The sequence below is a fragment of the Amphiprion ocellaris genome, chromosome 8 (assembly GCF_022539595.1).
Source record: "Amphiprion ocellaris isolate individual 3 ecotype Okinawa chromosome 8, ASM2253959v1, whole genome shotgun sequence".
NCBI lineage: Eukaryota > Metazoa > Chordata > Actinopteri > Pomacentridae > Amphiprion > Amphiprion ocellaris.
Window position 1 is genome coordinate 8599270 of NC_072773.1, and position 25876 is coordinate 8625145.

Genomic DNA, 25876 nt, shown 5'->3' on the forward strand with positions numbered 1-25876 from the left:
AACGCAAGTTTGAAGTGTGATTTACTCCACCAAACTGATCAAATGTAAAAGCTGTACCATTCCTTAAAAACTATTTTGCAAGAGTTCTAACTAATGACAGAACTAATGACAGCCACAAATAAACAATTGTTGTGTTATATAAATGAGTCTATGTAATGGAGCCTTGGGTCCTGAAACTTGTGTGGTTGATACTTTGACACATACCACCAACCTGAAGATTGCTGCAGATCAAGCACTATACTTGCCTCCCAAACCAGACAGTGTTGGATGTTATCTGAACTGTAAAAACCTGTGCAGTTGGATCATAGCCTGCAACTACTGTTCTATGTTAATTTATATCCACACAGAGCTGAACTTACTTTGAGCTATCTTGGCGAGGTGAAGCCGGTTCACCCAGGAGATCTTACTGAGGGGGCTGGGAGTGTTGAAGACCACCATGATGCTCACTGGACGGCCAGATCTAACAAATACAGTGATAAGATGAACATTCAAAGCAATTTCACAAACCATTACCTGGTAAAAACCTCACTAAAACTGAACATCTGGTTCCCTGCTTTGAATATGTCTTGTATGCACCTCACTTGATACTCACTTGTCCGGTTTGCCTGGAACAGACAGGCGCAGGCGACATTTATTGGCATTCTGGATCTCCTCCTCCTTCAGACGGATAAGCCTCTGCAGAGCCAGACACCAGTCCTGAGATACTGTTGTGTTCAGATTCTGACAAAGAAACACAAAAGTGAAAATGAACTATACACCAGTTTGTCAGTTCTTTTGCTGTATTAATATTCCCTGCAAAATATGGAAAAGATGTTCCGGTGCTGACTGAGCTTCACAATTTACAGCTTTAAAAGTAGTCACATATTAAAGGACAATTATGGTCAGTGTTTCCTCTAAGATTTTTTCCTGCAGCGGCAGCAGGCTAGATTACTCTGTCAGCCTGCAAAACAGGACGCGCCAACAGAACACAGGACTCAGAGGAGGAGAGCAACCTTTGTTCCCAGGGCTGTTCAGCTCCTCACTTCACAACCATCACTGACCCCACGCCTCCCTGCAGTGGACTTTCCTTGCTCACCCCGCTTGTGATTACCACCTTGCATGGAGACAATGCATATGCCATACATCACGGACATGCATCTGCACCTTAAATTATTCAATGGTTGATCTAACTGCTTTATGTTTCATAACTCTTTGATGTGCACTGCATCCGACGCTTTGCATTGCACTTGGTAATGTATGGCTTGGATGCAGCTGCTCGACCATGGAAACCCATTCCATGAAGCTCTCTGCTGAAGCACTGTTCTTGAGCTAATCTGAAGGCCACATGAAGTTTGAAGGTCTGTAGCGATTGACTCTGCAGAAAGTTGGCGACCTCTTCGCACTATGTGCCTCAGCATCCGCTGACCCCACTCCATCAGTTTATGTGGCCTACCACTTGGTGGCTGAGTTGCTGTTGTTCCCACACACTTCCACTTTCTTATAATACAGCTGACAGTTGACTGTGGAATATTTAGGAATGAGGAAATGTCACGACTGGATTTGTTGCACAGGTGGCATCCTATCACAGTTCCACACTGGAATTCACTGAGCTCCTGAGAGCGACCCATTCTTTCACAAATGTTTGTAAAAGCAGTCTGCATGCCTAGGTGCTTGATTTTATACACCTGTGGCCATGGAAGTGATTAGAACACCTGATTCTGATTATTTGGATGGGTGAGCGAATACTTTTGGCAATATAGTTTATTTTCCATTGGATTTGGGTCATTTTTGACCTATGTTGTGCATCAAAGGGTTAAATTGTCCTCAGGGAACAAATAAATGTTTTTTTGAATTTAATTGAATTATATCATGGTAGTCTTGAGTTTAAAATGATTCCTACAACTGAGAATTTTCTTGATGGAATCATTAAAACCCATGATTCTTTGTCACCAAAAACAATCATGAATTTCAGTTCTTTCATACATTGTTTTCTGTCTTCTGGAAATACAACTTCTGCTGCGTCAACAATATACATAAAACAAGTTGGATGATCAGGTTCAAATCCCAAAATTGTCTGTGCAAATAACTGTGAATAAGTATAATGTGCATGGTACAGTTTTGTTACTGCCACAATCAGGAAGAAAACACAAGCTGCTGAGAGACTGTTGGTGAGGATGGTCAAGAGTCAGCCAAGAATTAGCAAAAAGCAGGTCTGCAATGAATTAGAAGCTGCTGCAACACAGGTATCTGTGACCACAGTTAAGTGTGTTTACATCACCATACAGGGAGGAAGCCTTTCCTCTAGAAGCAGATTGATTGAAGTTTGCTGCTGATCACATGGACACAAAAATACCTTCTGGAGGACAGTTCTGTGATCAGATCAAACAAAAATTCTGTTATTTGGCCACAATTACCCGAAATATATTTGGAAGAGTGGAAGATAAGGCTCTTAATATCAAGACCATGAAACCTACCATAAATGCATTAATGGTGGCAGTATGATGCTCCAAGGCTGTTTTGGTGCCAATGGAACTGGTACTTTACACAATGTAAATTGAATAATGAAGAAGGAGGATTACCTCCACATTCTTCAGGAAAACCTAAAATCATTCACCAGAAGGTTGCTTCTTGGACACAGTTGGATCCAACTAGATGCTTGCCAGTAGCTTGTGGTCACCTACCAAAAGTGCCTTGTTGAGGTACAAAAAAGCCAAGGGATGTTTAAGCAAATATTAGCATTGCCTGTATGTATGTTTTTGACCCAGCAGATCTTGTCATATTTCCAGAAGACCAACAATAAATGTTTGAAAGAACTAAAATGCAGGATTGTTTTTGTTTTCTTGTACAAAGAAGCATCAGTTTTATGATTCCATCATAGAAAAATCTGAGTTATAGAAGTCATTGGAAACTCAAGACTGCCATGATTTGCATGGTCTTTACAAGTGTATGTAAATTTTTATTTACAACAGGAAGTTACAAAAGGCTTCATCGCAGGAAGACAAAAGAAAAGTGTAATTAGGTGAGACAGACATAACAATATCCAAAAAGTAAGAGAATAACCAAAAATATAAAGTTACATGACTACAAAATGTTCAACAAAAAATATAGGTTAAAAGTTGCAGTGACGTAGCTTCTGTTAGACCTAAGACTTACTGTCGCTGTTAAGAAGAAACAACAGCCAATGCATGATCGAACAATATTAAAGTTGTTTACATATTCTGTTGGTCTCCATAGTGTGAGTGTGGTCATTCCTTTTGATTGGAACAGATAGCTCCTACCAAGAGTCAAGGGCTGACTGAGAATACCAAATATTTTTACCTGGTAGATCCCATGGAGTGTGCCCACCAGCAGTGACACCTCCTCTACCACAGCCAGGTCATGCTGCAGCTCCTCAAGCTCATGATACAGTCTGGGAGGACCCAGGAACACTTTACCTGAAGCACAGGCAGTTACATTCAGCTTCTATGTCAGCTTGACATCAGACATTTAGAAATAAAACGTGATTACCAATTAATACCAAATTAGCACTCAACTTTGACAAATCGTTTTCGATTTTATCAGTTTCTTCCAGTATGGAAAGGAAATGGATAGTGTGATGAGTTAAATGTATGAGCTTTATTTCCAATGCTAATAGTTACTGCACTGAGTTGATAGATGTGAATAGCAATTGCTACTTTTTGAGGTAAATAGAAGCACTTTGTTATTGGTGCTGGACACCATCGTACAGTGTACAGAGTCAGTACTTTTCTTTTCAGTTAAGAAAGCAAGAAGAGAATCATCTTGAAAATGTGTGATATGAGGTGTGTGTGTTTTGGCTGAATATATTCTGTACTTGCTTCCTCGAAGTTTGTAAATAAATATTGTTACATCCACAACAGCTAACCTTAAAATAATATCAAACAATCTTCTTGGTTTTCTTTGCATATGCCTTGTGTTTACTGTAGGTTGTTATATGTGGTGGGTGTTGAGCCCTCGTTGAGCTGTGGATATACCTGTGGTGCTGGAGGTAGAGCTGTGGCGTCTAGCTGTGATGACACTGTTCCTGCACTTCAGACTGTCCTGTCCAATCTCCACCACCTGAGTCTGTAGCAGAGGGATACACCACTTAACCATGTACTTGGGACCAACAGGAACCAGGCTGTTGATGTCAGGGGGACCCCTGGTGGACAAAGATATTAGAAATGTTTAAAACAAGACAGTCACCCTGTGCACAAGGTCTGTATTAAAACGTACCTCTGTCATCAGTTGAAATACCAGAGGAAAGCATCCTGTCCCCACTGACTCCCACTCCCAATAACATCACTCAAGTTTTGTTCAGCAGTACAGCAGAGTCACAGCTATTCAGATAACATGCAAAGAACTATCTTGAGCCAATAATGAATGAGGAGTCTTTGTCTGACTAACCACAGAACCCTGATATCAACAACCTACCTGCCAAATACCTTAAAAACTACATTCCAGTGCCAAGGCAACTTCCTGTCTTATCATACCATTCATCTGGCCTATTTTTCTAAAGGACTCCAAGGGGAATGAATTTTCACCCAACAAAATAACTGTTCCTTTTAATGACAGTTTGTATCCAAAACACACACACTCATCTAAATGTATAAATATAACGTCAGGTTTAACAAACTGATGGAGATAACATGAAGCAGAAGCAGAAGCATGTGTTCAGGGTTTAGAAGACTGGGCACTTACTTGAGGTTGACATTGGCACAAATAAGGGTGTCGTTGAGAAGGAAGATTTTTCGCTCCTTTGACTTAACGACTTGTCCTTTATCTCCATAAACAATCTCAGTCAACACTTCACACTGAATCAGTTGCCTCTGGTCTAAGCTCAGCAGCTGAAAACACAAAGCAGTTCACTGATTATAGAACATCCCTCCCTATACTCTCGCATTAAGTACAGTATATACATAAATTAGAAATTGTCTGGAATGAAAATGGGCTCGCATTAAGTACAGTATATACATAAATTAGAAATTGTCTGGAATGAAAATGGGCTAAATAGCAGTGCTTCTCCAACCCATTACAGAACTGACAAAATAAAGCTTTAAATCTGCAGACAAAAGTGTGCAGGTGTTGGTTAATGCAGATGTACACTACCAGTCAAAAGTTTGGACACACCTTCTCATTCAGTGCTTTTTATTTATTTGTATTATTTTCTACATTGTAGATTAATACTGAAGATTAACATTTTTTGTTTACAACATAATTCCATTTGTATTCTTTTATAGTTTTGATGTCGTCAATATTAATATACAATGCAGAAAATAATTAAATAAAAAACAGTGGATGAGAAGGTGTGTCCAAACTTTTGACTTGGTAGTGTATGAAATTCAGTTTGAATATACGGGGCTGGATCCTAAGTAATTTGGTGACCTTCTCTCACTTGTACTGAGGCACCACTATTAAGCCAGAACAGTTAAATTAAACGCAAAATATATGCAAGTTTAATAAACAATACTATGAAAAAGTGTTTGCCCCTTGACTGATATCTTCTATTTTTTCCTATTTGTCACACTTAAATGTTTCAGATCATCAAACAAGTTTTAATATAAAACAAAGATAAAACAAGAAAGCACAAAATGCAGGTTTGAAATTTCATGAGTCCACTGGGTATCAGCACCCCTATGTACAACTGGCTGCTAGACTTCCTCACCAACAGACCAGAGTCAGTGAGAGTAAGAAACACCATCTTCAGCTCCATTGGATCCCCACAGCGATGTGTTCTGAGCCCACTACTGTTCACGCTGCTGACACATGCTCTGCATCTGCCTCAAATCACATCATTAAGTATTCAGATGACAACAGTAGTGGGTCTCATCTGGGACAATGATCTGTCCTACAGAGAGGAGGTGAAGTGGCTGGTGGACTGGTGAGGTGTGAACAATCTCATCCTGAATGTCGAGAAGACCAAGGAGTTAATCATCGACTTCAAGAGGAAGCAGCACAGTCATTCACCTCTCATCAATGACAATAAAGCTGTGGAGGTGGCACCAAACGTCTGGGGGCACACACTCCGGACAGTCTAGACTGGTCATTGCACACATCCTCTCTAGTCAAATGGGCTCAGCAATGTCTGCACTTCCTGCGACGGAAGAAGAGAGCGCAGCTGTTCCCTCCTGTCCTGATCACCTTCTACAGAGGCACCATAGAGAGCCTGCTGACCACCTGCATTTCCATCTAGTTTGGCTGCTCCAGGGCCTCACATAAGGAGTCGCTGCAGAGGGTGGTGAGGACGGCAGAGAAGATCATCGGGACCTCTCTTCCATCCATCCAAGATGTTGCACACAAGTGCTGTCTCAGCAGAGCCCGCAACATCATCAAAGACTCCACACACCCCCATCATGGACTGTTCTCCCTGCTCCCCTCTGGGAGGAGGTTATGCAGCATCAGAGCGAGAACAACCAGGTTCTGTAAGTTTCATTGCCCAAGCCATCAGACTCTTGAATTCACAATAATCCTTCTGGGCAGGGGCACTCGTGGTCACTGTGAAAACATAGCTGCTGCTACTTTTTTGAATGTAATGTACAATATATATATATATATATATATATATATATATATATATATATATATATATATATATATATATATATATATATATATATATATATATATATATATATTAGGGGTGGGACTTTAACGCGTTAATTTTGATTAATTAATTACGGCGGGCAATAACGCGTTAAAAATAATAATACATATGATTGCACCCTCCTCAGTTCCTTTCATTACTGGCACACCGGTAACTCTGACGAACACTCCAGCCCAGTAGGTGGTGGTAATGAACCTAAAGTCTGTTTGTAACCATGAAGAAGAAGCACAGGAAGCACTGAGTGAAGTCAGGCACTGGTGAACAGTGAAGGAAAATGACAGTGAGCTTGTTGGGCAGGTTTTCTTTTAAAATCTTCCCGATGGCAGCTTGGATAAAAGCCTGGTTGTGTGCAAATTGTACAACAAAGAGTTTTCTGATCACTGCGTCACGTCAAGCCGACCGTATCACCTCATTGTAAAACATGTTGCTGTTAGCACCATAGCTAACGTTAGCTACGAGTCATGCTAACGGCTAACGGTGTAGCCATCCCATAATAGACCACTTTTATAGACAGCGCTTGAGTTTACAGAAAGTCTTAAATGTTGAATAAAATCGCTATAATTGCACTTAGATTTACAGTAATCTGTGAATGTAGCAGACAGATGAAAAATGCAGATAAATATAAATGAAACATTTTTGTGGTTTAAGTTTTTACTCCGTAGAGGCTCTGCCTCCTTGGAGGAGGAATAACCTAAACAAGAAAAATATCTCTTTTAATAATTACAAAATTTTTGTTTTCATAAATAAAAAATTATATTCCTATAAAAAGAACCATCAAAATTACACCATTTATCAGACCCAGAGAAGATGAAAACAGAATGAATCTCTGGATTTTCAACTTTCTGAAGCTCCTTGAACTACTTATGCTGATTTTATGTGCCATACAGTGGAGAAAAACTAATTAAATTCAGGCGGTAAGTCATCAAGATCCCTTTTTTCTATATATCCCATTTTCCTTTTTTAAAATTTAAATTATAAATATATATATCTATTCATTGATTCAAGTGTCAACCCCAATTTTATTTGAATTGAAAAACTTCACTTATTGTGTCAAATATTGCTATTTGACAAAACTGCAAATTGCGATTAATTAATTACAAAGCCTGTAATTAATTAGATTAATTTTTTAATCGCATCCACCACTAATATATATATACACACACACACACACACACACACACACACACACACACACACACACACACACACACACACACACACACACACACACACACACACACACAGACAGACATATACACAGACCCTTTCCAAAAAATTAGAATACGATAGAAAAGTTTATTTCCATAATTCCATTCAGAAAGTTAAACTTTCACAGATTATAGATTCAGGGCCCACAATTCAAATGATTCCTTTTATTTATTTGTTTATTTTTACATAATTTTGGCTTCCAGCTCATAAAACCCATGAAAACAGGAATTAAAAAATTTGAATACTGTGAAGAAATCACCATTTACTACCGTATTTTCGCGACCATAAGGCGCACTTAAAAGTCTTAAATTTTCTCCAAAATGGACGGAGCGCCTTATAATGTGGTGCACCTTATGTGTGCACTGAGTTCCAAAATCTGTAAATGTTGTTGTGTGACTTTGATGAGTGCTCCGCTTGACTGACTGAGAGCATTTCCTGCCGACATGCTGCTTATATAGAGAACTGCATCTGTGACTCCATGCGCGTCCATCTCACAGCCGCTGTGAAAAACCAAGTGCAGCAAATGAACTCGGAGCTTGCTATCATTCCAGGAGGCTTGACGAAGGAACTCCAACCGCTGGACATCGGTGTAAACAGGGCGTTCAAAGTGAAGTTGCGAACGGCGTGGGAGCGATGGATGACAGATGGCGAACACAGTTTTACTAAGACTGGGAGGCCGCGCCAGGCGAGTTACGCCACAATTTGTGAATGGATTGCGGATGCTTGGGCTAACGTGTCTGCTTGCACTGTTGTTCGAGCTTTCGCAAAAGCCGGCATCATTTATGAGGAGCCGCACGGCAATGAGACTGACTCTGATAATGACGAGCGGGAACTTGGCGTGTTCGATGGAGAACTAGCCCAGCTGTTCATTTCGGATACAGAAGATGAGGACTTTGATGGATTTGTGAATGAGGATTGATCAAAAAACAACGTGAAAACATTGCTAAATGCTTCAATAAAGTACAACTGAACTCAGTTTTGCTTCCGCTGCCTTTTTTTAAAACACATGCTAGCATGCATGTTTTAAGCTAGCGTACCGGTATGTTTTACCATGCCCGCGCCCTATAATCCGGTGCGCCTTATGTATGTGTTAAATACAGAAATAGCACCCGAAACTGAGACTGCGCCTTTTAATACGGTGTGCCTTATGGTCGCGAAAATACGGTACTCAGTTTTTGCAGGAAAAAAAAGAAAGAAATTAGGATCACATCAAATCAATCAAAATATGGTACTTTCAAAACGATATGTCAACCTTCAATACTTGGTTGATAATCCCTTTGCCTTAATCACTTCCTCGATGTGCCATGGCATTGAGGCAATCAGCCTGTGGCATTGCCTGGGAGTTATGGAAGCCCAGATTTCCTTGATGCTTGCTGTCAGCTCTTCTTTGTTTGTGGGTCTGGTGCCCCTCATTTTCCTCTTGACAATACCCCATAGATTCTCAATGGGGTTTAGGTCTGGCGACTTGGCTGGCCAGTCAAGCACTGTGATGGCATGGGCATCAAACCAGGTTTTGGTGCTTCTGGCGGTATGGGCAGGGGCCAGGTCCTGCTGGAAAATGAAATCTGCATCTCCATACAGATCCTCAGCAGAAGGAATCATGAAGTCCTCTAAAGCATTCTGGTAGACTGTTGTGGTGACCTTGGATTTAAGAAAGCAGAGTTTACCAACACCTGCACTGGACATTGCACCCCAAATCATGACTGTGTGGATATTTCACCCTTGACCTCAAGCAGCTTCCTCCAAACCCTTGGACCTTGATTCCCAAATGAAAGGCACACTTTACTTTCATCAGAAAAGAGGACCTTGGACCACTGGCCAACAGTCCAGTCCTCCTCCTCCTTGGCCCAGTTGAGATGCTTCCTACATTGGCTCAGGCTCAGAAGTGGCTTGACACAAGGAACCCGATGGTTGTAGCCCATCTCCCGCATGCGTCTGAATGTGGTGGTTTTTGAAGCTGTGACTCCTGCCTCATTCCACTCTCTCTGGATGTCTGCCAGATTCTTGAATCTTCTCTGTTTGATAATCCGCTGAAGCCCACGGTCACCTCTTTTGCTGGTGCATCTTCTCCTGCCACATTTTGCCCTTCCACTAGACCAGGGGGGTCAAACTCAATTGCACCGGGGACTAAAACTCAAAGCACACTTTAGGTTGTGGGCCGAACAGGATAAACATTTATTGAACACACTAAAAGTAAATATTTTCTGAACATGAATAAGAATAAAAACAGACAGGAATATTATTCCACAATAAAAATACTTAAACTTCATATAACTTAAAATACTTTGCTCTCTATAAAAATATCTCTTGTCAAAATTATGAAAGTTACAACTATGAACATGCTGCAAAAAACATGAAAAAATGAAATATAAATTATGCTTTTCCACAAAACTAAAAATAACAAATCAAAATAATCAGTTGTCTTTGCTCTTGGGCCATTTTAGAAAAATAAACTTAAACTTTAAATATCTTTAAATATTTCTGCTCTCCATAAAAATGTTCCTGTCAAAATCATACAAATTCAAAATATGAACATGGTCCAAAAAACCCTGGAAATATAAATAAAATTTGTGCTTTCCAGCAAAAAAAAAAAAAAAAAAAAATCAAAACATTCAGTTTTCTTTGCGTTATGCTGTTTTGTCAGAGCTGGATGCTTGGCATCTCTTCTTGGCAACAAGTTTGTTTACGTTTGGTGCAAGGTTCTGTGTTGTGGAGATTCTCAGGATAGACTGCAGGTGTTCATCAGTGAGACGACTCCTGTGTGCTGTTTTGTTAATCTTCATCACTGAGAACAACTTCTCACACAGGTATGTGCTGCCAAACATGCACAAGGTTCGAGCTGCATGTAGACGGAGCTGAGGCATTGTTTCAGGAATGGAGCGAATAAACTGTGTGGGCCCTGCAGTGTCGTATTTTGCCTTTAGTGTCCCATTACACTGCAGCTCTATCAGCTCCATCTGAATCTGTACAGGTGCAGTTTCCACGTCGACAGCAAATGGGTTGCGAAGCAGCTCAAAATTCCTTTTTTTGTGCTTCAAAGTCTCGAAAGTGCCGTGAGAACTCAGTGCACAGTGCACTCAGTTTATCAGCAAAGTGCGCATTAGGGAACATCGTTGCACCAACTTGGTTCAACATTACTTGGCAACAGGGAAAATGAGGCCAGTTGCACTGGTGCAACTGTGTCTCCCATAAGAGCAGCTTCACTTGAAATGCCTTCACTGCATCATACATGTCAGTGATCATGCGGTCATGTCCCTGGAGCTGAAGGTTCAAGGCATTGAGATGAGCTGTTATGTCAGCCAGAAACGCCAACTCACATTTCCACTTCTTGTCCCGCAAAACTGTGGAGTCTTTTCCTTTACTGTCCATGATATGACAAAATTCCTTGTGTAGCTCAAAAACTCTGTTGAGAATCTTTCCTCGACTCAGCCAACGCACCTCTGTATGATAAGGAATGTCGGCAAACTCTGAATCTGTTTCTCGCATAAAAGACTGAAATTGCCGGTGGTTCAAACCTTTAGCTCGGAAAAAGTTTATGGTTTGCGTTACAGTGCTCATTAAATGTTCCATTTTTAACACTTTCCACACAGCATTTCCAGATGTATGATGCAGTGATATGCTGTTAACTCACCAGTACAGTTCTCCTCTTGCATCTTTACTCGCATTCTCCCCACTAGCCCACTTTTTTCACCACACATCGCCGGTGCTCCATCTGTTGTAAGTCCAACAAGTTTCTTCCAGGGCGGTTACACTTTGACATACGTTTTCAAAAATGTCTTTTCCTGTCGTTGCCCGTGCATCGATTTAATGTCCAATATTTCCTCTGTAACGCTCAAATCGGAGTCCACTCCACGGATGAAGATGGCTACCTGTGCAGTGTCCGTCATGTCAGTACTTTCATCCACAGCAAGAGAGTATGCAATAGTCTTTGCTTCTTTCAGTCAACTGTGTTCTTAAATCAGCGGCCATCTCACAAACCCAATCAGCAACTGTATTTCTACTCAGGCTTACATTTGCCAACATCTGCTTTTTGTCTGGACACAAGACATCGCACACCTTCAGCATAGTTCTTCAGAAACTCTCCCTCAGTAAATGGCCGGCCGGATTTGGCTATCTCTTCTGCAACAATAAAGCTTGCTTTGACAGCAGCTTCACTTTGTGTTTTCGCTCTGGTGAAAAACGTCTACTGAGATGTCCGATTCTTCTTTAACTCTTCTACTTTCTGTAGCTTCTGGTCTGCATTCAGGTTTTTCAGCTTGTCGATGTTTTTTCTCGAAGTGCAGTCTTAGATTAAATTCCTTAATTACAGCCACATTAGCTCCACAAATAAGACACACGGGTTTACCGGCAATGTCAATAAACATATACTCAACCTCCCATCGGTTTTGAAAGGCTCTGTTTTTTCTGAATCAACTTTTCTTTTCGCCATTGTTAAGGGCTAGCTTTGACGTTACAAGTGTTGCAGACAGTAACAGACGCTTGACTTGAATGATGCGGGAATGTTCCCAGGTAACTTATCATTCAGCAAGGCAGCTGTTGCGCTGCATTATGGGATCTGTAGTTTGTGTGTTATCAGCGCTTCATATCGCCGGGCCATTAATAACAATAATAATAGATCAATGTAAAATGATCTCGCGGGCCGGATATAATTGTATTACGGGCCGGATATGGCCCGCGGGCCTTGGGTTTGACACATATGCACTAGACTTTCCACTGATATGCTTGGACACAGCACTCTGTGAACAGCCAGCCTCTTTCGCTATGAACTTTTGTGGCTTACCCATCCTATGGAGGGTATCAATGATGGTCTTCTGGCCAGTTGTCAACTCTGCAGTCTTCCCCATATTGAACTGAACTGAGACAATTGAACCAAACTGAAGCAATTTAATGACACCTGGGGAAACCTGTGCAGGTGCTCTGAGTTTAGTAGATGATTAGTGTGTGACAGTCAGTTTAAAACATTCATGCTCTGCAAAATTTGGGCTGATTTCTTCACAGTATTCTAATTTTTTGAATTCTGTTTTCGTGGGTTTTATGAGCTGGAAGCCGAAATTATGTAAAAATAAACAAATAAATACCTGAAATCGTTTGAATTGTGGGCCCTGAATCTATAATCTGTGAAAGTTTAACTTTCTGAATGGAATTATGGAAATAAATAAACTTTTCCATCATATCCAAATTTTTTGGAAACGGTCTGTGTGTATATATATATATATATATATATATATATATATATATATATATATATATATATATATATACATATATATATATATATATATATACATATATATATATATATATATATATATATATACATATATATATATATAGAGTTTGCTTTCATGTATATATTGGAATCGTTTTTTTATTTAGAAATTTTTTTTGGTTTTTGTATTTATTTATCAGTCCAATGGCAAACTTGTTGCATCGGCATTTCAGTCATAATGTGCACCAGCTAGTGTAAGTTCTGGTTGACAATAAAGTGGCAATTCTATTCTATTCTATTCTATTCTATTCTAGTATTAAATTTTGTTGGAAAATATTGTACTCTGTGACACTGATGAATACTCTGTACTTTTCCTTTATATACTGATTGCTTTGAGAAGGATGTTCTTGCCATGAAGTAAGTACATTGGGATTTCAGGTGTTTTCTTTTTTTATCACTGCCTAGAGAAAGTGGTGTTAGGTAGGTGAAGGTCCACTGAAAGGTACGATGGGTTGACCAGCCTAACTTTGGACATTTTTTATTTTATTTCTATGATTCCCAAATGTATTTGCTTACATTTTGTTCTACAAATTTGTTAGAACTTTCTTTTTTTTAATTGGCCTGGAGTACTATATGTGGTTGCCTGGGGCAGAGGGATCGTGACAGAGTTTTCCGGATTGCTTGATGGGTATTATGAGAAGATAGCTGCCTGACAGGTTTTTTGCTCTCACACGCCACAAATTTGCTGTATTGCTAAGGTAGACAGGAGGGCAGGTCATAATCATTCTGTGTGTGACTCAGATATGACCAATTATAATCATGACTGTGTATTTTTAATTTTTATTGAGACTGTGTAGTCTCAAAGGGGGGAAATAGGTAGTGTATGACGTGTTGATCATTACATGTTCTGTAAAGTTTAGATACTGTGATGTTGATTAGAAGGGGCTCCTATGCACAGGCCTTGAACATTGGACTTTGTTTGATTAAAGGGGCTCTTGCACCAACAGAGACCATAGGTTGAGGTTATACAGTCAACCATAAACCTATAGAAGCGAACTCAGAATATTAGTCTACAAGGTTCCTATTGGCTGAATCCTTCCAGGCAGTCTCTGTCTGATCGATGCTGGTCTTCTTTGTAACAAACTTATTATTAAGCAAGTCAGCGTCAACGGACGTTTCTTCTTCACCTGCACATCATGGATGTCTGAGAAACTACACGTTTTCTTTTCTGTCTTTTTTAGTCACATGATACACACAGGAGTTAGTATTTGATTGCATAACCATTGTTTTTGATGACTGCAGCCATGTGTCTTGGCATGCTCTCCACCAGCTTCTGACATTGGTCTGCTGTCACAGCAGCCCATTCCTGTTGCACAAATTTAAAAAAAAATGCTTTGATTTTGGGCTTGTGGTTCTCCAGTCATTCAGGCAGGAAAGAGTTTTCCAGCTGATGGAAGAAGACCGTTTTCAAGAGTAATGACCTGGTTCATTTGCCCTTCACACAACTGCATTTGCCCTCTTCCAGCCACACTGAAACAACCCCAGATTATCACTGATCCAGCCCAATGTTTTACTGTAGGGGAAAGACAGTCTGGTTTGTAGGCTTCTCATGGCTTCCTCCTAAACAGTAAGTTGGCTGGAGTGGGCATCAACTGAAAATTGGATTCATCACTGAAGTGAACCTTAGCCCAGTCATCAACAGTTCAAACATATCAACAAGTCCACCTCTGAGTGTCCCAAAAAGAACAAAATTAAGGTTTTGGAGTGGCCAAGTCAAAGTCCAGACTTGACTCCATTTGAGATGCTGTGGCAAGATCTTAAAAGGGCAGTTCATGATTCAAAACCATCCAATGTGGCCGAATTAAAACTATTCTGCAGAAAAGAGCGGGTCAAAATTTCTCCATGGCAATGTAAAAGATTGATCACAAGCTGTAACAAACATTTAACTGCAGTTGTTGCTGTCAAGAGTGGACCAAGCAGTTATTAGGTCTAGTGGGCCAATTACTTTTTCACAGGAGTCCTATAGTTTTCAATAATTCTTCAATAAATCATCATTTAAAAATGACATTTTGTGTTTTGTGGGTTATCTCTGTATAATATTCAATAATATAAATATTAGTCTGAGGATCTGGGACATTTAAGTGTAAGAAGTGTGAAGTAATGGAAGACATGAGTATAAATATTTTTTACAACACTGTTTACATTTTATGAACAACCTAACCCTAAATAGCAATAACTTATATCTTACTACATTCCCACTCTACAAAACAGTAACTTATTGGTTTAATGAACAACTTGTGCTTTCGTATTTCAGTGCATTATGTTTCACCTTGTTAAGACTGCGATCCCTCCCATAGTGGACTAACTGCTGGATCTCAGTATCCTGATCAGCCAGACGCTTCTGTTCATTCAGTTTCTCGGCCAGGGTCTCTAGTTCAGTGAGAGCCAGTTGCAGGGGAAGCCGGTCACTATGGGACCTTGGAGTGTTCTTCAACATGTCCTGGTGCAATGCAACAAACAGTGTAAACTCACCAAAACATGACAGGAAATCTAATTATGTGTGCAATGCATGGGGACAGCTCCTTCCACATTCATTAAACACTGCGATAAAAATATTAACAACTGAAAACATATAGTTCTAATATCTTTGGGATTGTCTTCAGCAAAAATAATTTTCATCTTAATGTAATGAGACAATTGTTAAAAAGTGAGAGTAAAAGTATTTATAAAGACAAGGAAAGGTACAAATGATAACCTATAGTTTCACATCCTGGCTGGTTCCACTGGTGCCTCATTTGGAAATCACATAATCAACATTCTGATTGGTTGTTGTCTAAAAGATGAATCTGTCACGAGTACATCAGCCTTTTTTATCTTGATTTTCCAAACAGTTGTATCAATAAAAGTAATGATTTCAAGGTCATCAAGATGATAAAATAAACACTAGCAGTAATACCTGCTTCTCTTGGCAGCAGATGCTGAAGAGGGATAGTTTGGAACCATTGGAACCATCCAGAACCCACACTGCACTTCAGCAAACACAAAAGGGACTGCCTTTCTCTTCCTCTTTTCAGAAACTCTAACTCAATCCATCAATGCCTTGAAATGAAACCCAGTGTATCAGTGGCAGGACGTTTCACTGCACATTAAATACTGCTCCTTTCAGAAAAATCTGACCACTATTCTTTTCTCTATTTACATACTTCCCCTCCCAACTGTCTGACTAACTGTATAATTGTGCATACAGTTTTATCACATATATACACATACGGTGTGTCACACAAGTACAAACAAGCTTGAGCTGCAGAGAGGATTGCAGACTGTGACACTTTAACTGTGGTGGTCAAAGTATTGATGAAGTTGTCTCACTCGCATGCATACACATGAATCAGTATGAACCCTGTAAAGGCAACTGTAAAGTACTTAAAGTAAAAAGACGAAGTATGCAATATGGAACAAAGTCGATGTTATTCAAAGAGGCACAGAGGTTCAGAAGTGCAGAAGATAAAAGAACGGAGAGACATAATGAGGTGTGATCAGACTGAGCTTCCTTCACTGCTCTGTCAGTCACTCACTCACCTGCAGCAGTAGAATGAATTGAGGGAAGCGCTGAATAGGTTTCACCATTAGGCCGTAAAGAGTGATTCTGTCTGGACTGCTTGCCTGCTTCTTCTAAAAACAAAAGAAAATTTTGTCAGCATTTCATTCTTTGAAGAGGTAAGACTTCAAATATGAAGCATGTGGTATAAAACAAGGGTTACATATTTCACATCTCAGAGCATTTAATATAGTAAGGTGAAGACTTCACAAATTTTAAACACAGAAACCTAACAAAGATTCCTTTGGATTCCATTTGAGTAGGCATTTTGCAACAGTGGGAATTAACAAAAAAAAGATTGGTTGGGGTTGGGATAGTAGGATACCAGCTGGAGAACAGACAAAATATACATCAGCAGCAATAAACACTTTAGAAGAGGTCAGAAACTGCAGATCAGAGATGTGTAGCTACAGATCCAGAGACACTAGCAGAGAGAACAAACACAGAACCTCAGGGGAAACACAGAGAGAGAGGAGAGGAGAGGAGAGGAGCCCAGTGCATTGCGGGAATCCCCCGGCAGCTTGGTCATTAAGCGTTTTATATGTGGGAAGCAGGAATTTAAATTCTATCCTGGATTTTACAGGGAGCCCATTAAGAGAAGCTAATATGGGAGAAATATGATCTATCAGTTGAATCGTTTTAAAATAATTATTGGGACATCCCGATAAGTAAGGAATTACAATAGTCCAGCCTAGAAGTTATAAATGCATGGACTAGCTTTCAGCATCACTCCGAGACAGAATATTCCTGATTTTGACAATATTGAGGTAAAAGAAGGCTGTCCTGCAGACTTGTTTTATGTGTGCATTAAAGGACATATCCTTATCAAAAATAACTCCAAGTTTGTTTGTTTTTTTAAAGGAGATTGCCAGGGTAATGCCATCCAGAGTATCTATCTGGTTAGATATTGTATCTGAGGTGTATCTGTATATTGGTGTATCTGAGGTGTTTAGGGCCAAATACAAAAACCTCAGTTTTGTCTGAATTTAAATGAAGATAATTACAGATCTCCCAGGACTTTATGTTCTTCAGACATGACTGGAGTTTGACTAATTGATTAGTTTCATTTGGCTTCATATATATAATTGGGTGTAATATGCATAACAATGGAAATTAATGTAGTGCTTCCTAATAAGATTGCCTAAGGGGAGCATGTACAAAGTAAATAATATTGGTCCCCAGACAGAATCCTGTGGAACTCCATAACTGGTGTGGGTGGAAGAATCATCATTAACATGAACAAACTGGAATCCGTCCGGTAAAAATATAGTCCATTAAACCGGTTTAAATCATCTTTATCGCACTCAGAGATGGGAACTTGGACTCGAGACTCTTTGACTTTTTGACTCGACTTGATGAAATTAAAAAAAAACTGGACTTGCTTGGACTCTAAGCTCAGTGACTCTAGACTTGGACTTGACTCGACCCCTTTCACTCGATGAGTCATGTCGAGTCATACCATAATAATTAAATATTTTTGTTTAAAGTGTGATATATGAATCGTTTTTATTTTTATCGCTTTATTTCATCGTATCACAGTGACACCCACTGTCAGTCATGGGGAGGTTTATTGCTGTTACACACATGCGGCACACCCCTGCGGCACGGACGGTCATGAAACTACTTCCAAATTCAACCGGCACTTGAAGAAACACAAGGATAAGCACGTACTACCTGTTGTTGTTGTCATTGTTGTTTAGCATTTTCTAGCAAGCGAGCTAATCCCTTGCATGCTCTGCGTCTAGTCCTGTCTTACAAAATCCAAAATCATTGTCAAACGGTCGCATACTGTTGACTATATATGGCTACTTGTACGTAACTAATATTTTTGTCATAGGATAGTAAGGATAGCTAGTCATAATTTAGCTGCTACTATCAAAACTATATGAGTGTAAATAATGGGACACTAACGGGTCATTTAGTTTCATTTGTACACTCTCAGAAAAAAATTAACGTACGGATTTTACCATGTAGTTTGAGTTACCACAACAACTTTTTAAAATTAAAGTAAATCAAGAACAATATCCAAAGATCTTTAAAAATGTGTCAAATAAATAGATTGCCGTCTGTGAAATATATGTCTGTAATATATAAAGCATTTCTTAAATTTTCATGTAGACATCCAGTGCCGTATGTGTTTTCCAACGTTTGAATTACAATGATGCAAGGTTCCCTGCGGTATCCAATCTACACTGTCAAACCCCCGGTGTTAATGTAACTCAGAATGTACAAATGGAACCAGATGGCTGAAAGATGATGACAAGTTGATAATTAAAGGTAGGCTATTACAAACACATGGACAAAGTATATGAGCTCAGTTAATGAATTAAAAGTTGATATCAAAATGAACAATTGATTTGAAAAACATAATGCCAATACAGAATTTCTCAAACATTTCTGGTTGTCAGTACCCCCTTTCCTTGATTTCTGAATCCAAGTACCCCCTCTCCCCAACTAGGATACAATATTGTACTAAGGAAACTGGAATAAAACTGGTCTACACCATAGCTAGCATGTGAAATGAATAATTTAATTCAGTTTTGGTTTTGTATTTTATAGTGACAATAGCAGTTCAACAAGCTGCTGATGGATCATGAAGTTGTAGATCTACCATTTGGGGCTTCAGTGGTTAATTATGACAGTTAAATACTATTATTATTTAAGTTATTATTTTTGCATCTTTTAACCTTACTGAGTTGAAAATTCTAATGAAATAATTAGAAAATAAGTAATAGAGTCATTTAGTCTGCTATCATGAAGGCTGTAGCACATTTTCTGACACGTGCTAAATTGCTATCTGACAGATATGATGAATACATGATGAGCAAAGGCATCACAAATGAACAATTTGAGGCCGTATGACATTAAAAGTAAGCTGGACTATGTTATTACTGACAATGCAGCCAACATGCAGAAGGCATTCACAGTGTGCTTCCCCAGTGAAGGAGATGAAGTACATGATGATGATCACCTTGATGACCCAGAGCTATGGCATGACATAAGTCCGGACCATCAGGAGGCAGTACATGCTGCTATGGCACGAAAACAGTGGGTGAGAGACTAGTTGAAAGACACAAAGGTGACAACATCGCTGTCAAAGTTGTCAAAACTCAGCTCACTCCTTCACATGAACACAACATTCAAAGAGGAGTTTGAGGCTGCATATAGAGAAAGAAACAGCATCCCTGCTGCTGTCAACACCAGATGGAACTCAACGCTGAGGCAGGTGTAGGAAGCTCTCAATACGATCATCTAAAGCTCTCCAATGTCATGGAAAAGGTGGGAAACAGGAGCTGGTAGACATCCTGAAGCCATTTGCAAAAGCAACAGATTTGACACAGGGGGAGAAGTTATTGGTTCCTTCAGTTCTTGGTGATGCAGAAGATGATGCCTCTACTCCGTTTCCTGGGCAGTCTGGTCTGAAGTCTCCAGGAAACCCTGAAGAAAAAATTCTCAGAATCGTTGTAAATGTGAAAATGGCCACTGCACAGTAAGGAGCCACCGTCCCGTTTTCGGACCCAGTCTACCTTTAAAGCAGCTGCCTTGGATCCGGCCTTTGCTTTGTATTTGGTGGACCATCATGTGCTGGCCAGTCCTGACATAAGGTCAGAGGTGGCCAAAGAAGTGAAAGGTAAATTTTGAGTTTAATTAGACATACAAACTTGGGCTGGACCCGAATATTTGGTCGTTGTGGTGGTATCCAAATATTAGTTTTGAGATCCGAATACTCAGATCCCACTCATTCTGGGCAATGCACATGAAGGCTCTCCCTTCACTATTTCGAGTTGTCATCAGGGTCTTAGCAGTTCCTGCTACCAGTGCTCCGGTTGAGAGAGTTTTCAGCCATGGTGGCATCATAATGCATTCTCTTACACACACACACATACACACAGACACAGATGATTTTTTTAAGAGCTCTGTGTACCACATTAGAACCTAGTCACCGATTTAACATGATATCACTTTTGGCCTCAAATTGCTCACATTCTTTCTGCTGGGTATCGTTAAAAACGTGCAAGACAACCACTTTAGGAGAACTTTACTTATATGTACTTATATACTAAAATATGACCTTTCTTCTATAAAATAATCACCTCTGAATACATGGAGGGGTGTGAGTAACTGAAAGAAAAAAAGTCATTTTTAAGGTTAAATACTGAGGAATGTTTACAAGGCACACTGGGCTGTATTTCAGAACTTAAATCTTGTGTTCAACCATAGACAGAGGTATGTTGCTCATTCTAATTAATGCTGCAAAGTGCAAACTACCTCTTTTGTTATGAAAAAGTATTATCACTTTTTTGTTTATCCTTAAAGGACGTTTTGGTAATGGCTTCCTGCTGTGCATACGTTTTTACTGTTAAAGTTTACTGTTAAAGGACCATTTCACCTTTAAAATGAATATTGTTCTATCAGTTACTCTCCCCACAATGAATTGAACACAAGCAGGATTTTTGTTTGTCACATTCCTTTAAGGTGATTCAGGAAATCCAGAATAAATGGAAGTGACAGGGTCTGATTTTGCCCACTGGGAGGAGCAGATCTCATTCCTTTCCATTAATTCAGTTCATTCCGCATTTCTTGAATCACTTTAAAGGAATGGGACAAAAACAAAAATTATTCTTGTATTGAACTCATTATGGGGAGAGTAATTGATAGAGCAAGTCATTTTAAAGGTGAAGTGGTCCTTTAATGTTGAAGTTTAACATTTAAAAACAAAACATTACATTTTAGATATTTTCAGGTAATCCTGTATAAATAAGAGGACTTAAGGAGCAAAACTGTGGAAAAATATGGGCAATCTCAAGGTTATGAGACCATCTACAGAGATCTTGAAGTTCCTTTGTCCACTGTGCGTAATATAATCAAGAAGTTTATAACCCATGGAACTGTGGCTAATCTCTCTGGATGGGGACGGAAGAGAGAAATTGACGAAAGAATGCAACGCAAGATAGTTCAAATGGTAGATAAACATCCTCAGTCAACTTCCACACAAATTCAGGCTGTCCTGCAGACTCAGGGTGCAAAAGTGTCAGCTCGGACCATACGTCGTCATCTGAATGAGAAGAAGCGCTTATGGCAGGAGACTGGGGAGAGCCCCACTGCTGACAAAGAGACACAAAAAAGCTAGACTGGCATTTGCAAAAATGTACCTGAGTAAGCCTCAATCCTTCTGGGAGAACACTTTGTGGACAGATGAGACTAAGGTAGAGCTTTTTGTAAAAGCACGTCATTCTACTGTTTACAGAAAATGGAATGAGGCCTACAAAGTAAAGAACACAGTGCCTACAGTCAAACATGGTGGAGGTTCAAAGATGTTTTGGGGTTGTTTTGCTGCCTCTGGCACTGGGTGCCTTGACGGTGTGCAAGGAATCATGAAATCTGGAGACTATCAAAATATTTTGGGCCGCAGTGTAGGACCTAATGTCAGAAAGCTGGATCTGGCTCAGAGGTCATGGGTGTTCCAGCAGGACAATGACCTGAAACATACCTCAAATAGCACCAAGAAATGGCTGAGACAAATGCTAGAGAGTTCTGAAGGGGCCAGCAATGAGTCCAGATCTAAATCCCATTGAACACCTATGGAGAGATCTCAAAATTGCTGTTGCAAGAAGGCACCCTTTAAATCTGAGAGACTTGGAGCAGACTGCAAAAGAAGAGTGGTCCAAAACTACTTTTGAGAGGTGTAAGAAGCTTGTTGATGGTTATAGGAAGTGATTGGTTTCAGTTATTCCTTCCAAAGGGTGTGTAACCAAATATTGAGTTGAGAGTGCCAACAATTTTGTCCGGCCCATTTTTTGAGTTTTGTGTAAAATTCTGTCAATTTTGGCTTTTTTCTTCTGCTTTTTTTGTGTTTTTCCAATGCACATCAAGGAAATAAACACATGCATACCAAAAACATTTGTAACTGCAAAAATTTCTGTGAGAAATGGTGCATCTTCTGGAAAAATTCCAGAGGTGCCATTATTTTCATTCATGACTGTAAATACAAAAGTATGAGCACCTTAAGAAAGTCCAGGAAAGCAGGTTTAGACATGCAGGCTTTTTTGATGAGTGCCATGGCATTGGTGAAGTTGTTGATGTAGTCACTGTAGACGTTCAGCACCATGGACTTTGAAAACTGCAAAGGAAAAATATTCAATGTAAAATATTTTATTGTATTTATCCCTGTAAATTGACTCACCTAGTTCAGCACAGGTGCAGCAAACTGGTGCTAGAAGTCACACAATAAGTCCTGCTTAGGCAGCCCATTCTGTAGTACATAAAGGTTTGGCTGTACCACACTATCATCCTGCCGCTAGAGGAAAAAAGGTCTGGCTTGTTTATGTTTCTTCAAACTGAACACAGTTGACTTGGGCAGAGTGAAGTGATGAATGTAACTTTGGTGTCTCCGGAAAATAGTGATGGGTGGAACCACACGGACCACTTGCAGGGAGACAAGTATGGTGACTAAAATGAGTAACCCATCAAAAAACAAACAAACAAATAACAAAAAACAAACAAAACCCTGCAGTGCTGCCGTACTTGCATGATCCAAAGCTTGAAGCTTTCAGTGTGGCAGACAACTACCCCAGAGGTTATTTTTGTTGTCACCTGCAGTGAAGAGGATTTTGAAAACAGTAACATGCAAGTAGCAAAGACAAGACACGAAAAAAATGCGTCTGAAATGAGTGGCGAATTGCAGACCTTCATCTGGTAAGTATAGCTACACAATTAATGAAGTGGACATTATCTGAGCTTCATGAATGGGTCACAGCGATTGTAGTACAGACACCTGCAGAATGACACCTGTATGTGGACGGCCCAGTCGCTGGTGAATCAGCACTCTTGGTTTTAACTACACATGAATACAAAAGAACATTCCAAGCAACTGCATGGCAAAGAGAAACACACTTTTGAAAAAGTCATATTAAATCCTGACTAGAGTTTGCCAGAAATCATGCGGGAAACACTGAAGTTGAGTAAACGCCAACAGTGCTTTTCAAGCAAAGCTGACTGATTTTACCTACTGTTACTCTCTTACTCTTACCTATTGTACAGCTAAACTAATGAACAGCAGAGAAGTGGTATTCCCCATTCTTGGGAATGATGTAAAACATAGAAAATGGGGTTGAGAAAATGTACCTGTTATTGAATACGAAATTTGACTTCTGTTGGCATTTTCTTTAATTTGTCTTTGTCAGAGATCAGACATTGCTATTAAAAGAAACATTATGCTTTGAGGATTAATGGAAATCGTACATTACAGATGGGTTCCCTAATGCAGAATGGGCTGGCTCAGCGAGACTACAGACGTTTGAAAGACAACAACCAGTGCTGTGTTGGACATTTCCATTCAGATGATACGAAAAATCAGATTTACAGAAATTAAGGCTAATCATACACTCAGTTTAATAGTTTAGTTTTCAACTCAAGTTCTCATAAATAAAAATGAATATGTCCATTTTTAAGTTTATCATGCTCAGTGGATAATACACAGGCGTTACAATTCCACCAGTCAGACAAGTGAAAAACTTGAGTGAAACCAATCCAGTATAGATACTGTACCAACAACATGAAAAACAGCAAACACTGGACAGTGTGGGTTAAATGCAAATGTGTGAGCACATAGTCAGGTGCAGCCAGGCCAATATGTACTACAGAATAGACTGGCTAAGCAAGACTACAGATGAGTGGGTGTGGAGTCTAAAAGACTTTCAAAAGATTACACCAATGCTCTGCTGGACACTTCCACTCAAAGGATAAAAACATCAAAAGGAAAGAAATTAAGGCTATGCATACAAAATTCCTTTGAAAATGAAGGAAATCAAAAAAGACATATCTGTGAAACTGACCGATGCCACAAACAGGTCGCCAATCTTCTCACTGTAATCCCATTCAGCCACACGACATGCCAGGGCGATCTGGAACATTGAATGGCACTGATGGATCTCCTGTAGACGGTAAAAAATCTGACGTACCTTCTTTGGGTTTATTATCAAGGTCTGTGGATCAAGTAAAGGCTTCTGGTACTCCTAAAAGAAAAAGAAGAGGCAGCATCAAATACTGTAGTTATGTGGTTATGTTTCTGTCAGCTTCCACCAGTAATATGCTATTAATGGAACAGAAGCAAACAATGTACTTTGCAGTTTGACGTCCTTAATTATTTCTTGTGAGCAAGAACTACAGAAATTAAGTGCCAAGAACACCTCTAGATGAACAGTGAACACTCTCCAGATAGAGCTGGTTTCGCCAGGTCCTCAAATATGTCCCATTGTAATTTCTTCCAACAAACCTGAGGAAAGAAGTGACTTACCTGGAGAATCCTTTTGAGAGAGTCTAGGTAACTGTTCTCACTCTGCAGAATGGAGCTGAGGATGAGACGTCTGACAACCTTAAGGAGTGAGTGAGAAACATCGCATTCACATCTATCTGAAATAAGCACACCTACTATGAACACTTAAGGGCTTGCACCATGTACTAATTTAAGAATATCAAAATACCCAGCATACTTTAAATTCTTAACTCTTAGAATTAAAATAATTGCAATGTTTCAAATGATACCTGTGGAATAAATAAAAGGTGGTCACTAAAAAAGGCCTGCTGATAACTGGAATTACCTGTACTGGAAGGGCTCACATTGTAAATTCAGAACAAATTTCATTAGTATAACAGCAGAGTTATGTCATACTTACCACTCTGTTGAACTCACTGTCTTTTTAAACACTAATACCCTTTTCATTTACTATTCGATTTCAGTCACTTCTAAGTTGTTCCTGCTGCTATAATATTATTAATGAAACATACGCAGCAGGCTGAGTTTCACTTAGACTAGCTGAACAACATTTGGAAAAGCAAGTAAAGTAAATAACTAACAAAAGAAAAGAGTTGCACAAAGAGAAAGAGAGCACAAACTATGTTCTTCTAAGTAAACAAAATGCTTTGTCTCTGGAAGGCACAAAATGAAGTATTACAGGCACCTGCTGCTTTTAGCTGGCTACAAAGAGGGCCAGTAGAGTACAGAAAAGAGCTTAAGGACAGCCAACTACAATACAAAGCTTATAATCTTTATTATATGACTGTCACTGATGCCATCTTGGGAATAATGGTCTTTTGTCTGCATAATAATGGTCTACAACATATCACATAGCCAGTAAAGGGGTGTGTGTGATTTTAGAGAGGGTGTGCTATATGTGGGTGTGACTGCTACAAATATAATGGTCAAAGCTTGACTTGACAAAACTGTTCAAAGCAGGTGATGGGTGAAATGTGCAGTTACAGAAACGACCTAAATGTATTG

At 39.6% G+C, this 25876-nt stretch overlaps 1 protein-coding gene across 3 annotated transcripts in view; it reads right to left on the reverse strand.

Annotated features, from left to right (window-relative positions):
- The window catches only part of LOC111566109 (rho guanine nucleotide exchange factor 10-like protein), a 67344-nt gene that overhangs the window by 13706 nt on the left and 27762 nt on the right, over positions 1 to 25876 (reverse strand). For all 3 annotated transcript variants that reach the window (XM_023266513.3, XM_055012921.1, XM_055012920.1), the window contains 10 exons: positions 24893 to 24970; positions 24432 to 24611; positions 22601 to 22717; positions 16578 to 16670; positions 15328 to 15498; positions 4678 to 4823; positions 3972 to 4138; positions 3298 to 3413; positions 593 to 720; positions 360 to 460 (listed from right to left, as the gene is read on the reverse strand). In XM_023266513.3, the coding sequence (XP_023122281.2) occupies positions 360 to 460; positions 593 to 720; positions 3298 to 3413; positions 3972 to 4138; positions 4678 to 4823; positions 15328 to 15498; positions 16578 to 16670; positions 22601 to 22717; positions 24432 to 24611; positions 24893 to 24970 (1297 nt within the window). The remainder of the gene's footprint in view (positions 1 to 359; positions 461 to 592; positions 721 to 3297; positions 3414 to 3971; positions 4139 to 4677; positions 4824 to 15327; positions 15499 to 16577; positions 16671 to 22600; positions 22718 to 24431; positions 24612 to 24892; positions 24971 to 25876) is intronic.